The 12,284-nt window shown below is 50.3% G+C and overlaps 1 protein-coding gene across 3 annotated transcripts; it reads left to right on the forward strand.

Moving 5' to 3' along the window:
• The first annotated feature begins 1,609 nt into the window (after nt 1-1,609).
• MIEF2 (mitochondrial elongation factor 2) lies at nt 1,610-11,623 on the forward strand. 3 transcript variants are annotated; one of them, XM_054042066.1, is made up of 4 exons: nt 1,610-1,802; nt 5,370-5,523; nt 7,531-7,711; nt 9,173-11,623. In XM_054042066.1, exons 2-4 carry the CDS (start codon nt 5,377-5,379, stop codon nt 10,240-10,242), a joined length of 1,398 nt encoding a protein of 465 aa, XP_053898041.1. In that variant the 5' UTR covers nt 1,610-1,802; nt 5,370-5,376; the 3' UTR covers nt 10,243-11,623. The 3 variants fall into 3 exon arrangements, with proteins under 3 accessions (XP_053898041.1, XP_053898042.1, XP_053898040.1); XM_054042067.1 differs by lacking the exon at nt 1,610-1,802 and adding an exon at nt 2,036-2,182; XM_054042065.1 differs by lacking the exon at nt 1,610-1,802 and adding an exon at nt 3,429-3,596.
• Nucleotides 11,624-12,284: the final 661 nt, after the last annotated feature.

Here is a 12,284-nt window from a genome sequence, read left to right on the forward strand (position 1 = left end):
CAGCCCTAGAGGAAGCAGGGGCCGGCCCTTCGCACACTACAGCCAAGCTTGATGGAGGCCGGGCTCTCCCTCTTTTAACCCCTTCATTGACAGGGGTGCTAACGAATTTCCCAGGCTCAGAGGATGCTTGCTTTTAACCTCCCCCCGACCCCGGGGGAGAAGTGATTGCAGCTGCCTGTCTTGTGCAGACACACACATTGGTGCAAATCTCCCTTTATTTGGTCCCTGGGGGGACATCTGTCCCCATTCTCCTTTGCGGTTCATTCTCGGCTACAGCTGAGAAGTCTTCTAGCCGTGCTGCTCCGAGCACGGTTTTTAGATAGCTTCTCATACCCTCCTGTATCCCAGCAGAGCCCCCCCTCCCCCCGTAACAGTGATGGTGAGAAGAGAACGCTAGTGATGCAACCTCACTGTTTTCATGTGTGATGTGGAATGTTTTAATGACACACTACTAGCACTACAGCCTTATTGTTCATACATGTTGTTTGCAGTCATTAGAGGTGCTTTGTTCATTTTTATTATAGCTCCCGTTCTCGGGAAAGATCCCCACCGCCCCCCAAACTACTGAAATGCAGCCATTTCTGGGGTGAAGGGCAGCAATCGGTGAACGAGAGGGGATGTATTTGTGAAGGACGCTGGGACGAACATCTACTGCTAGGAAAATAATACCAAGCAGATCTCAAAGTGCTTTACAAACAAGGTCAGCAGCATTAGCCCCATTTCACAGAAGGGGTAACTGAGGCAAGATGCTGTCCCAAAGTCACCCAGCTGGGACTAGAACCTAAGTCTGCAGAATCCTAGTCCACTCTAGGCCTCTCTTCAACAGCAACATGGAGCAGGTAGGGCCTCAGCCTTTAAGGTCTGCCTTAGGCTCTGCTCATGAAGTGGTTTTTTTACCCATGAAAGCTTATGACCAAATAAATCTGTTCGTCTTTAAGGTGCCACCGGACTCCCCGTTGTTTTAATTGATTTCAATGTATTTCATTGTCTGCACCACACACTGGCTGTCTTTGTGGGCAAAAGGAGGCAGGTTATTAACCATAACTAACAAATATTAATTCATAAAACAATGCTAATTGTCTCATTGTGCTCCCTCCACCCCTTCTGTCTGTATTCACTTGCTGCATCTTGTCTCATCTGCAGATCCTGTGGGGCAGAGACCCTCTTTTGGTTCTGTTTGTACCACGCCCAGCACAGTGGGCTCCCCCTGGGCTATGACTGGGGCAAGCTACGGTTGCCACCTCTGAGCAGTGTGTACTGAACGCCCTTACAGATCTCCCACTCCCTGGACAGCCACCTCAAAAAAGGGACGATCCTGGGAAAACCTGAATAGGTGGCAACCCTAATTTAGGAATGAGGGATGCTAGTGTGTGTGTGGGGGGGGCTCTCTCGGGGCGGGTTCTCAGCATTTCCCCCCAGAATCTCTGTCAGCTCGGTATGTAGGACTATGACCATCTGCTTGTGCTAGAACTGAGCCCCCCCGGCCCCATGTCCCCAACCCCTGCCCTGGCCCCGCTGTGTCTTTAAGGCGAAGAGCTGCCAAGGTTCCGCCCACGTGTGACGAGCCGGCAGCAGGGGCGGGGTGCGATTGGCAACCCAACCGGTCGTTCCATTTCGGAACGCTGAGACAACGGGCGGGCGCTCCCATTGGCTGCCGCGGCCCGACAGAATCTCACGGTCGCCAACGTTCGCTGCGGGGCGGCTGCAGAAGAACCGGCCGAGGCGTGTTCCAGCCCCCGGGGCCCGGGCCCTGCCGGGATCCGCCTCGACATGCCCTGACCTAGCGGGGCTCGCTGCGCAAGGTGAGCGCGGTCGTGTTCCAGCCCCCGGGCCGGGCTCAAGGAGGCCTGTGGGGTGTGTGGATCTAGAGCGGGGGCCCCGTGATCTGGACCTGGGGAGGAGACGCGGGGGGGGGGGGGCGTGATCTAGACCGCTGTGTGCGCGCTACCCGTTGGTTTACACAGCAAGGGGGGGTACGTGGGGGCGGGAGCACAGTCCCCACTCTGCAGCTGCGTAGGTCGGGCCGATGTAGGGGTCCGGGTGCGTCCGGTTACCGCAGGGGAGAGGGGGGCGCTTTCCTGCTTCCCGTCCGCCCGGGCTGTGTTTTTGTAGCATGCATCCGGGCCCGCCTGGGACCTGGTGTTGAGCCCCGTTGGCTCTCAGGCCGGGCCGATCCCCCTGGGTGAGCATTTCCAGCCTGGCTTTGCCGCTGAGCCAGCGCTCTCCGACTGGGGCAACTTTGGCTTCTAGCCACGCTGCCCGCTCTCCCCCCACCCTGCGGGGACAGGAGCCCACAGCTGTGGGGCCAACCCGAATCGGGCCTTACAGGGTGGGTGTTGTGGGGGTGACTCTGCCTCCTGCTGTGTAGTGGGGCCAGGGAATGCGGTGTGACCCTTTCACCCCTCCCCTGTGTAGGTCTCTGCACCCCAGGGTGTGAATGGGGAGCTGGTCTGGCTGAAAATGGCAGCCAAGCAGAGTGACAGCGGCCATGCTCAAGTGTCTCTGGGGCTGCGAGCTAGCAGAGGTGGCGTGCCCCGCCTGGAGACCCCTGCTCTGGTGTCTTAAACCTTCTGCGCTTGTCAGTCCCGCTGTGGGGAGCCACCCACCAGGGTTTGCTGTGGGTTGTGCTGTTCCCAGCGGAAGTGTAGTCTAGTGGTTAGAGCAGGAAGGTGGTTGTGTCCATTTGAGCCACAGCTGTGCCTGTTTAATCTGTAGACAGATTGGGAGAGCGGGGGGGGGAGGTACTTGCCTGCTGGAGTGGTGCTGGGGTTTAATATTACATTTGTTTTGCATGGAGAGTGCGAGTTAATTGCATGTTAACGCTTCAGTGCAGACATGTGTAGCTTGTGATCGATCATCTCCAAACAGAGAGGGAGACATTCTGGGCCTTAGGCATAGGACAACGTTGTTGTTTCTTGTCTGTAGAAAACAATCTCCAGCATATTCAGGGACGTGCTGCCCGCTTCCATAAATGCCGTATGTCCGAGGGACTAATAGACTCAGTTCTACTCTTTAACCGTTACCTCGGTGAGCCTGCTACATGTCCATAGCCTTGTTGATTCCTTGATCTAGAGTTTGCCCTGTTGGGCCCCTTTAAAACCATTCCATTACTCATTGGAAAAACCTGAGAGCTTGAACTTACAGACCAGCTCCCAGCACAGCCCCGCTTGGCATTCAGTGACTGCCTGCTCGTGTGGGTGGTGCGTACTAAAGTGAGTGGCTTGGCACCAGAACGCCAAGCGATGGGCAGGCTGCCCTGTGGTGCCTGTGTTCTGAAACAGGAACTAGATTTTGAGCTCTTAATAGCCTGAGATCCTAGCCCCTGATAAACTGTTGATTTGCATCTCCTGTTCCCATAGTGAAACTGAGCCATATTGGGATCATTATTCATGAGCTGTGCCTGCCCTGTGAGGAATGGACACAGATGCTGTGTGGGTTTCAGACTCGAGGGGAGGGGAGGCCTAGGCAGATTTGTACACTCCCAGTGTTGCAGGATCTAATCATTCGGTCGCGGCCCGTTTCTGCTTCAAAGCAGCAGTAGGAAAGAAGTCGTGTTTGGCCTGTGAAGAGATGTGTGCGGTGGTCTCCTCTGTGGGGTGAGAAGAATGCCCCTGTGGTCCTGCAGCTTGGCAAGGGGAGGATTGCAACGTGAAACGAAGGGCATGGCTATAGGGCCTGGTGGAAATAGGACAAGGCAACTGCTTGATGGCTGGTGCTGCCAGAGGAGCTCACGCCCTTGTTTTGTTCACTGGCTGAAGGAAGCAGAATCTCCATGTAAAGGGCAGCGTGAGGTGCCTTTATCTTGAATGGACTTTGAGCGGCTTGAGCAATCTTAGACAATCTCCCTGCACTGTATCTTTAAGGGAGTCCTGTCTAGGCTTTGGCCACTGCTTTATAATGATACTCTGTAATTGCCTGCTTCCCTTCGGCTGGAGCGCTAAAAGCCCTTGACAACATACCTCTGGGTAAACCGAGTTACAGAGGTCCTGGGATCGTGGTACTGCAATGAGTCACTAGTGGGCTGGACTCCTGTCCTAGCCCCCTGCTCTAATTACCGTCTCAGAACAAAGATCTGGTCTAGAAACTGAATTTGAGCCCGTCTCGGTCTCAGTTAATTTTCCATTACAAGAGTCTGAAAATCCTGTTGCACCAAATAATTCCCTTTCTCAGTGTAAGCGAAACAGGGGAGGGCATCCGTTAGCATCCATCTTTGTTTAATGATCTCTCTCCCGTCCCTGTCACGTTTCCAGGACTGGGTTCAGTAACCTATGGAGGACTCAATGTTCTCACTGTAGCAGAAACGTGTTAAATGGAGAACTTCTCCTCTGATCACCAAGTGCTGGTTATTGGGGCTGTTCTAGCAACTTGGAGGCAATTCCAGGTTTGGCGGGGGGAGGGCATGGAGCTGACAGTGGTAAGAAGGTGTTGACGAGGACAGGGGGCAAGAGGAACTTAGAGGGGAGATGGAGGTGCGATTATGTAGACCCAGGAAGGCGAGTATGAAGAAGCTATCAAAGACCAAAGAGATCTATTGGGTCTGTTCCTTGCTTTGTCTAGTCTAGATTTGGCTGCACAGTGGACGAGAAGCTGGCTAGGAGTGAACAGTGTGCCCTTGTTGCCAAGAAGGCTAACGGCATATTGGGTTGTATTAGTAGGAGCATTGCCAGCAGATCAAGGGAAGTGATTATTCCCCTCTATTTGGCACTGGTGAGGCCACATCTGGAGTATTGTGTCCAGTTTTGCTCCCTCTCCCCCGCTACAGAAAGGATGTGGACAAATTGGAGAGTCCAGCAGAAGGCAATGAAAATGATTAGGGGGCTGGGGCACACGACTTATGAGAGGCTGAGGGAACTGGGCTTATTTAGTCTGCAGAAGAGAAGAGTGAGTGGGGGATTTAATAGCTGCCTTCAACTACCTGAAAGGATGCGGGGAGTTCCAAAGAGGATGGAGCTCGGCTGTTCTCAGTGGTGGCAGATGACAGAACAAGGAGTAATGGTCTCAAGTTGCAGTGGGGGAGATTTAGGTTGGATATTAGGAAAAACTTTCACTAGGAGGGTGGTGAAGCACTGGAATAGGTTCCCTAGGGAGGTGGTGGAATCTCCATCCGTAGAGGTTTTTAAGGCCCGGTTTGACACAGCCCTGGCTGGGATGATTTAGTTGGGGTTGGTCCTGATTTGAGCAGGGGGTTGGACTAGATGACGTCCCGAGGTCTCTTCCAACCCTAATTCATCCCTTCCCTGGGGAGGCTGTTCCACAAATTAGTAGTGTGAAAAATTTCCCTGATTTTCAGTATCCTCAAATGGTTCCACAAAGCCACTTTGGACCCCAGCCCGGGCTCCTCACCTTGCGTATTTCTTTCTCTTCTGCAGGTTGAACATGGCTGACCTGGTTCATAAAAGGGGGAAGAGGCAGGATGACAACGGGCTGGGCGGTGCTGTTGACTTCCTGTTGGCCAATGCCAGGCTGGTGCTTGGGTTGGGGGGTGCTGCTGTGCTGGCCATCGCAACTCTGGTGGTGAAACGGGTAAGCCTGGGTTCCCTCTGGAACATGACTCGTGACTAATGTCCTTTTCACCGTCAAGCTGTGACTTGTGCATTGGGACTTCAGGAACTGAAGTAACTGTCCCTTATTAACAAAAGAGCGCTACTTCCAGATTGCACAGGAATAAGACCTAGCAATGCATCCTTCCCAAAACCACCCTAGCCATACCAGTGCAGCAGACTTTCCATACGCGTCTCTTTCCAAACAGTCCTTGGCCTCCTCTAAGTAGAGTCTGTGATCTGGGCCAGTAGAAGCCCTGCATGTGATACCCATGTGATCAAAGATCACAAAACTTGTTGAGTGTATTTTTTGAGGGAGGAGCATTACTATAGGGGGAAAGGGAGAGATAACGACTTGTCTCCATCATTCTTCCCAGCCTGGGACACTGAAATATCCCTGAACTCTGCCTATGAAGGTGATTTGGCTTTCTGTTAAAAGGAAAAGAACCTTTTGGTTTCCTCAACCAAAAAAAACAGAGTGCAAGATTTTCTCATTTAGAACAAGGTGAATTGTTTTCAATCAAGGAGATTTAAATGACTGATTCTAATTGTTTTGCATTTGTACTATCTAGTTATTTCCCTAAAGAAAGGTTGGTTTTCATTGACTGGTAACTGGATGTTCTTACGTTGATTTGAAATTAAATATAGCTGTTACAGTTTAGGTATAGTTGGTGATTCTTTTTTTGCTAACCAGGAGGATACATTGTGTCTAAACATTTATTTATGCAATTATATGGTATAACTTACATTTTTTTATGTTAGAAAGTGGTGACTGATGCATTCATCTTGTTATTTGGATCAAATTCAAATCCCATTTGGACATTCAAATTCAATTAAAATGCACAAAACCAGCATTTAAATTTTTTATTAACTAAAACTACCTTAAATGTGCTGGCTACATATTTTGCGTTTAAAATGAACTGATGTATTAAACAAAAGAAGTATTAACTATAGTTAGTGACTTGAACTGATTATTTCTGGCCACTGCATCCTTCAAGATTTTAGGTCCTCTCACAGCTAGTTTTCGCCCATAGATTGAAGCTCTCCTGGTTTTTCAGCTCCAATTGGTGTTTTATCTTTGAATGAACTAATCATTGAACTGAACTAGTTGAATAAACTGAAATAAAGAAAATATTTTCTCTGAGTCTGTAGAAGAGGCTACTGCTGTCAAAAGCACTTAAGCACTTCATTAAACTCTGGCTCTAGGTTCTAGGCCAGAGACTTCCATCAGTGCAGTGAACTGACGTTTTTTAAAACTTGGCAGCAAATGTGTACTGCTTAATATTATTAATGGTATTTAATTTAAATGCTTACAAGAAGTTTAGGCCTTAACATAGGTTGCCAATTTTAAATCGATTTATTTTTTAAAAAATCATCCTCGTTTTCATTTAAAATAAGGAAAATCTTTTTTTTTTTAATCCCTTTTTTTAATCCCTCCTGATTGAGGATAAGGAGCAAGGAATCAAAGGGAGAGGAAAGACGGTGCTGTATCTCCATGTTCACCCTTGACAGAAACGCTCTGTGATTTGTCTAGAGTCTCTGTTCGTCTGGCGTGGAAATTCTAATTTCTTATAGTTAGACTAAGACCCGGCAAATCCCTTGTAACAGTCACAAGGGGGAAGAAAAGCTGATCTGTGGATGCAGCTCTGAAACAAGCCCATCAGTCTGCAGAACCCATTAATCTATGGTACCTGTCCTCATGTTACCCTCTGCACGTCTAGACGTGCTCCCTCCACATCCGACGTGGGGCAGTGTGCCGGGACTGCAGTGCTGCTTGTCGGCTGTATTCTTTGTAGTGCTGGCAGCTGAGAGTCTTTCATGAGCAGTAAAAACTTACATGAAAACTAAATACAACGGTGACAGAGCAATCCACTTCTGGGTGGGTGGGTGGATGCTTTGGCAGCAGAGCTGGGGTGAGTCAGTCGGAGATCATAGCTGGTAAGAGCAGTGATGCAGTTGTGAACCTTTGTTCTTCCATTTGCTCCCACAGCTGATAGACCGAGCCACCAGCTCGCCTGACGAGGACGACACTAAGGCAGAGCAGAAGTCCATCGAGGAGAGCTGGCAAGATCTGAGCTTGATCAAGGCAGTGCCGAAGCCTCCAAAGAAGCAAAGCCGGGCAGACCTCAGCGAGTCTCTGCTGTCCCCATCTGCGACCCTTCCCGCCCAAGGTCAGGATCTATGCTGCGTCGTCTTCCTCCTAGTGTCCAAGTTCTAGACAGGGTTAAAACGCCTGTCCCAGGTGTTGGCTGCGTGTTGCTGCCATCGGGCAACCTCTTGTTTTCATTGTTCCCTATGTAACGCTATGCTACACGACCATATGAGAAGTCCTCCATCTTCTGGCTCCTGGGGAACTCATTCTGTCTCCTGTTGTGGGACCAGTCCTTGCCTGCCCTTTCCAACTAGCCATAGCTTGTCTCTGTGGGCTCCTTGCTTGGCATCAGGGTGTTACACCAGTGTTAATTTGGCCCACTCTGTTCCACACGGCTGGCTGGCTAGTGGGTAGCTGATGAGACAGTTCACAGCTGGTTCCACATCACTTTAGCGGGCAGAGATGGTTACACTCACTCCTGAGTCTCCTTGCCATCTAGACCAGGTAGGGCGTATTTTAATCCAGAAATGGGAAAGCTGGCTGGATTGTGGGAGGCTGGTCTAGACTGCTTGGAACATCAGCCAGGTAGTCAGGGTAGAGATTAAGATACTCTGCTGTATCAAGGTCCTGGAACGCGGAGCTCTTCTCATCTAGGTGCCTGTTCAAAGCCAGCCCGACTGGCAGTGATTGCAAGTCACTGCTTCCGCGTCGGCATTGGCTTCCATCGATTACTCATAGCAGTGTAGCCTGGAGGAGCCCCATCACAGCCCCTTGTCTGGGTGCTGTACAAACACAGAACAGTCAGTGACTGCCCCCAAGAGCTTGTGTGGTGGTTTTAGTCCAGTTTATAATGGGGTGTGCCTCAATCAAAGCCACCAGGGTAGAGCACCCTCATTGTGACGGTGAGGAGACGTCTGTGCTGTGATAAAAGACCAACAGGCAGGCTGACCCAGGCTCACAGGGCTAGCAAATTGCAGAGTAGAGGTTCGGGCTCAGAGACCGTCCGTCCCCGTCCCCCAAGCGTCTACGCTGCACGTAGCCTGAGCCCAGCGAGCCAAGCCAGCTGCGCGTCTCTTATGGCAGGCAGGCGTACCCTGAGTCTCTAAAGGACTGGATTGGGTCAGGAGACCTGGGTCTCATTTCCAGCTTTGGCACTGAATTGATGACCCAGGGCAAGTCACGAAGTCTTTCCTACTGTGGCTTTTCAGTCTGACCTGTGAGGGTAATCCCTGTCCCAGCACGATTGTAGGGCTTAGTTGTGATCTTCGAGTGAAAACATTCACTGATGCTTTGCTGGCCATCTCCGCTGAGAGGCCAAGGATTGGATGACCCTGGATATCAAGCTGAAGTCTTGAGGATCCTTCCAGGTCAGGGTCCGATGCGGCTTGCATGGGGGAAGCTGGCACAGCCACTGCTCGTGCTGCTGCTGTTCTGAGTACAGATTTGGTCTCCAGCTCTGATGATGATGATGGTTATTTTTTGTACTTGCAATGCCCCCTCTGGAAGCACTGACTCTAATGTATCTCTATTTCCTTCCCAGCTGCCGAGACTCATGGCCATCCCACCTCCCTGGAGACTCCCCAAGTAGAATCCAGGACTCTGCTTTGTCTCACATTCCAGGAGAAACTCCTCTCTTACTACAGAAACCACGTCACCATCCCGGAATCAGACGTGGTCCTTGGTAAGCAGCTGGCAAAGGACATCTGCATTGAACTGCAGAGCTTCCTGCAAAACAAGTGCCCAGAACTGCCTTTCGGCAGCATGTTCCTCAGTGGTTCCCTCTGCGATGACCTCCAGGTTGTTGCTGCCGACCATGTCTGCTTCATGCTGCCCTTGGTATTTGAAACCACGCTCTGGAACCTCATCCCAGGGGAGGACACCATTGTAAAAGACCCCCAGTTCTGGATGATCAGGCGGACTGACCTGGAGTACTTCCCTCGCGGGAGCAGCCCTTGGGACAGGTTCATAGTGGGCAGGTACCTCTCCTCCAACGTGATCAATGAGGCGCTCCATAAAATGCTGGTGGCCTCTGTCAACTGGCCTGCCATAGGCAGCATGTTGGAGTGCCTCATCCGACCCATGATGGCTTCTGAGGAGCTGAAGTTGGAGGTTACGCATTACGAGACCCAGCTGAACATAACCCTCTGCCCAGTGACAGAAGCTGGGGATAAGGTTCTTCTTGCCAAGCCTCCAAAAGGACTAGTGGAAAACCTCTGGCGACAAAGCTTTTATAGGTCCGAGGTCTCCAAGCTTAAAGATCTGGATGCTGCAGACTCTGGAGCCAGGCAATGCTGCCTCAAAATCCTAAAAGGCGTCTGTAAATATCATCCCTTCTTGAGCAAACTGACTGGCAGCCACCTGACTCATGTCCTCCTCCACCTGAGTGAAACTGAATCAGACTGGGCAGAGGAAGCCCTGGCTGCGAGGTTCCAGCATGTGCTTGAAGCGTTGGTTGGCTACCTGGAGACAGGCTTCCTCCCCTGCTATTTCAACAGTCAGATTAACTTGTTCTGCGAGCTGCTGGAGGAGGAGATAGATGAGATGGGGTATGCACTCTACAGTGCTGTGTCTCAGCCAGACCTCTTGTTCCTGCAACAGGCGGATAAATGAATTGCTAGCCTGGGAGTTCCTGATTGTAGGTTTTTTGCGCGTCTCTGCATCCACTTCTCTAAACTGAGTGGATTGCAAAGCTTCTCACTTCCTAGTTGCTACCAGGTGAAATCCTTGCACTTAGTGAACAAAGTAGTCACTTTTTCGACACAAGGTGCCTGAGTAAAGGGATGGGAAATGGGATCTGGAGCCCATCACCACCAGGTCTCGCCACTTCCAATCCAGCCCATGGCTGTAGTCACGAGAAGTCGGGTATCATCTATTGAGTGGTGAGGCCTGGTTGAAGTGAGTTTGGTCTCCGTCCTGTCCCTACCAAACTGCCGTCACGGTTGGAACGATAGCATGAGGCAGCCCAGGATTGAATGGGCCTGGAAACTGAACTTCCCCTTGTTCCTGGAGGTAGTCCCTCCAGACCAGACCCTCACTGGTGAGTGTGGGGAACCTTACACTGCCGCTGCTTGTACTGTACCTGGGCTGTGTATAAACTGGACTTGTCTTCAGGGCTCTCAATCCAGCCCCTTACACAAGCACAAAATCCACTCTTCAAGTGTCAGACTCTAAACTTATAAGAGGGTGGTGTTGGAACCTGGTATGAATTTGCAAACCCAGGATTTTGGCAGCATGAAGGGACAGGGCTGAGGAGAGGATCAGTTGAAACTGATTATGCACCACAGGATATTGCCATAGCCAATCAAATCCCATCTGCTTTTTCCTGACGCACTTTCAGTGTTACTAATTTAGCTCCCAACAGGACAAGCTGAATCTAACCGGTGTTGCTCGTTCTGTTAATGTGAGCTCTAATACTAGGGGTTCAGTACCCGATTGGGAGTCTTTTTTTATGTTTTAACTCTCCCTCCTTATGCACTTCAGCGGGGGCTCCACGGCGGGATTAAGGGTGGTGGTGACTGAGGGAGAGAGATGGGTCCTACAGCTGTGGACACACAAAAGACTGTCGCATGGCTGCAAGGTAGAACAGTGCTGGACCTACTGCTGTCGTACCCACGTCCCCCTCTGCTTTAAAATGAATCATGTTGACAGTCCCCACTCCAGCTTTTCAGATTCAAGTGTTTTATGCATGTGTTGCTTCTATCTAGATATCCTGCCCCTTCTCGGTAATCAATAAGACTGCTTACCCCCAGAAAGGGGCAGGATGGGGACAATGCTTTAATCCGAAGGCTTCTGTTAGCAAGAGCTGAAGTGATTTTATGTTTGTCTTCCTGTTAAGAATGAGTTGGTTTTATAGTGCTGCTGAGAGATTTACTTTGGTACCAGCTCTAGTTCAGATACTAGAAATATGTTTTCTGACTGTTCTCATGAATTAAGAACCATGCCTATTTTGCACACGATGGGTGGAAAATAAACCTGCAGCCTTTTAATGTGAGTAGCGACTGGTGTTTAGTTTTCTTTGCGGAGATGGTATTTTGTGTTTGGGTGGGTGGGGGGGGGGAAGAATAATCTATTTCTCTGTGCACTGTGATTCCCTCAATCTGAAGACTACTTGATCTGTAGGCACTAAACCATGTTCCAAATGTTAGTGACAAGAATAAAATCTCACTGCGGAATGGGTCTCTTGTGTTTGGATAACTGCATTTGCTCTGCCTATCCAGGTACTTATGGCCCTCGCTACCAGATGATGACTCCCCGTTGCTTTAAAGATAGTACAAGTCTCTCACTTTCCTCCAGCCCCTACACAACTTTCACACTGAGGGGAGATTTCACTCAGGAAATGGCAGTTCGTGAGTTGAGGGGCTCAGGCCTTTAATTCTATTTCACGATCAGCTATAGCGTAAAAGGCATTTCTTGCTGCCTTCGTTTTCCTGGAGAACAAGATTCCTGTACGTGCTACTAGAGTTTCAAAACAGTGCTTGACAATTGAAGTACTCAACTGGCCAAATAGGGACGCTACTTTTAAACCACACTCTTTGTTGTGCGGTGAAAGCGATAGGAGATCATGCTGCTAATGTTTTAGCTGTGTGGCAGTAAGCAGGAGGGCCTTGCTTCTGTGGGTTGAATAGGCTGCAGCCAGTTTACTGCCACTGTAG

The sequence above is a fragment of the Malaclemys terrapin genome, chromosome 10 (assembly GCF_027887155.1).
Source record: "Malaclemys terrapin pileata isolate rMalTer1 chromosome 10, rMalTer1.hap1, whole genome shotgun sequence".
Lineage (NCBI taxonomy): Eukaryota > Metazoa > Chordata > Testudines > Emydidae > Malaclemys > Malaclemys terrapin.

What these genes read in the sequence shown, in the direction of transcription:
- MIEF2 (XM_054042065.1), top strand. Translation starts at nt 3,571, where the DNA reads ATGTGTGCGGTGGTCTCCTCTGTGGG. An exon ending in CAACTCTGGTGGTGAAACGG is followed by an intron (nt 5,524 to 7,530) that starts GTAAGCCTGGGT and finishes TTGCTCCCACAG; the next exon opens with CTGATAGACCGAGCCACCAG. An exon ending in TGCGACCCTTCCCGCCCAAG is followed by an intron (nt 7,712 to 9,172) that starts GTCAGGATCTAT and finishes TTTCCTTCCCAG; the next exon opens with CTGCCGAGACTCATGGCCAT.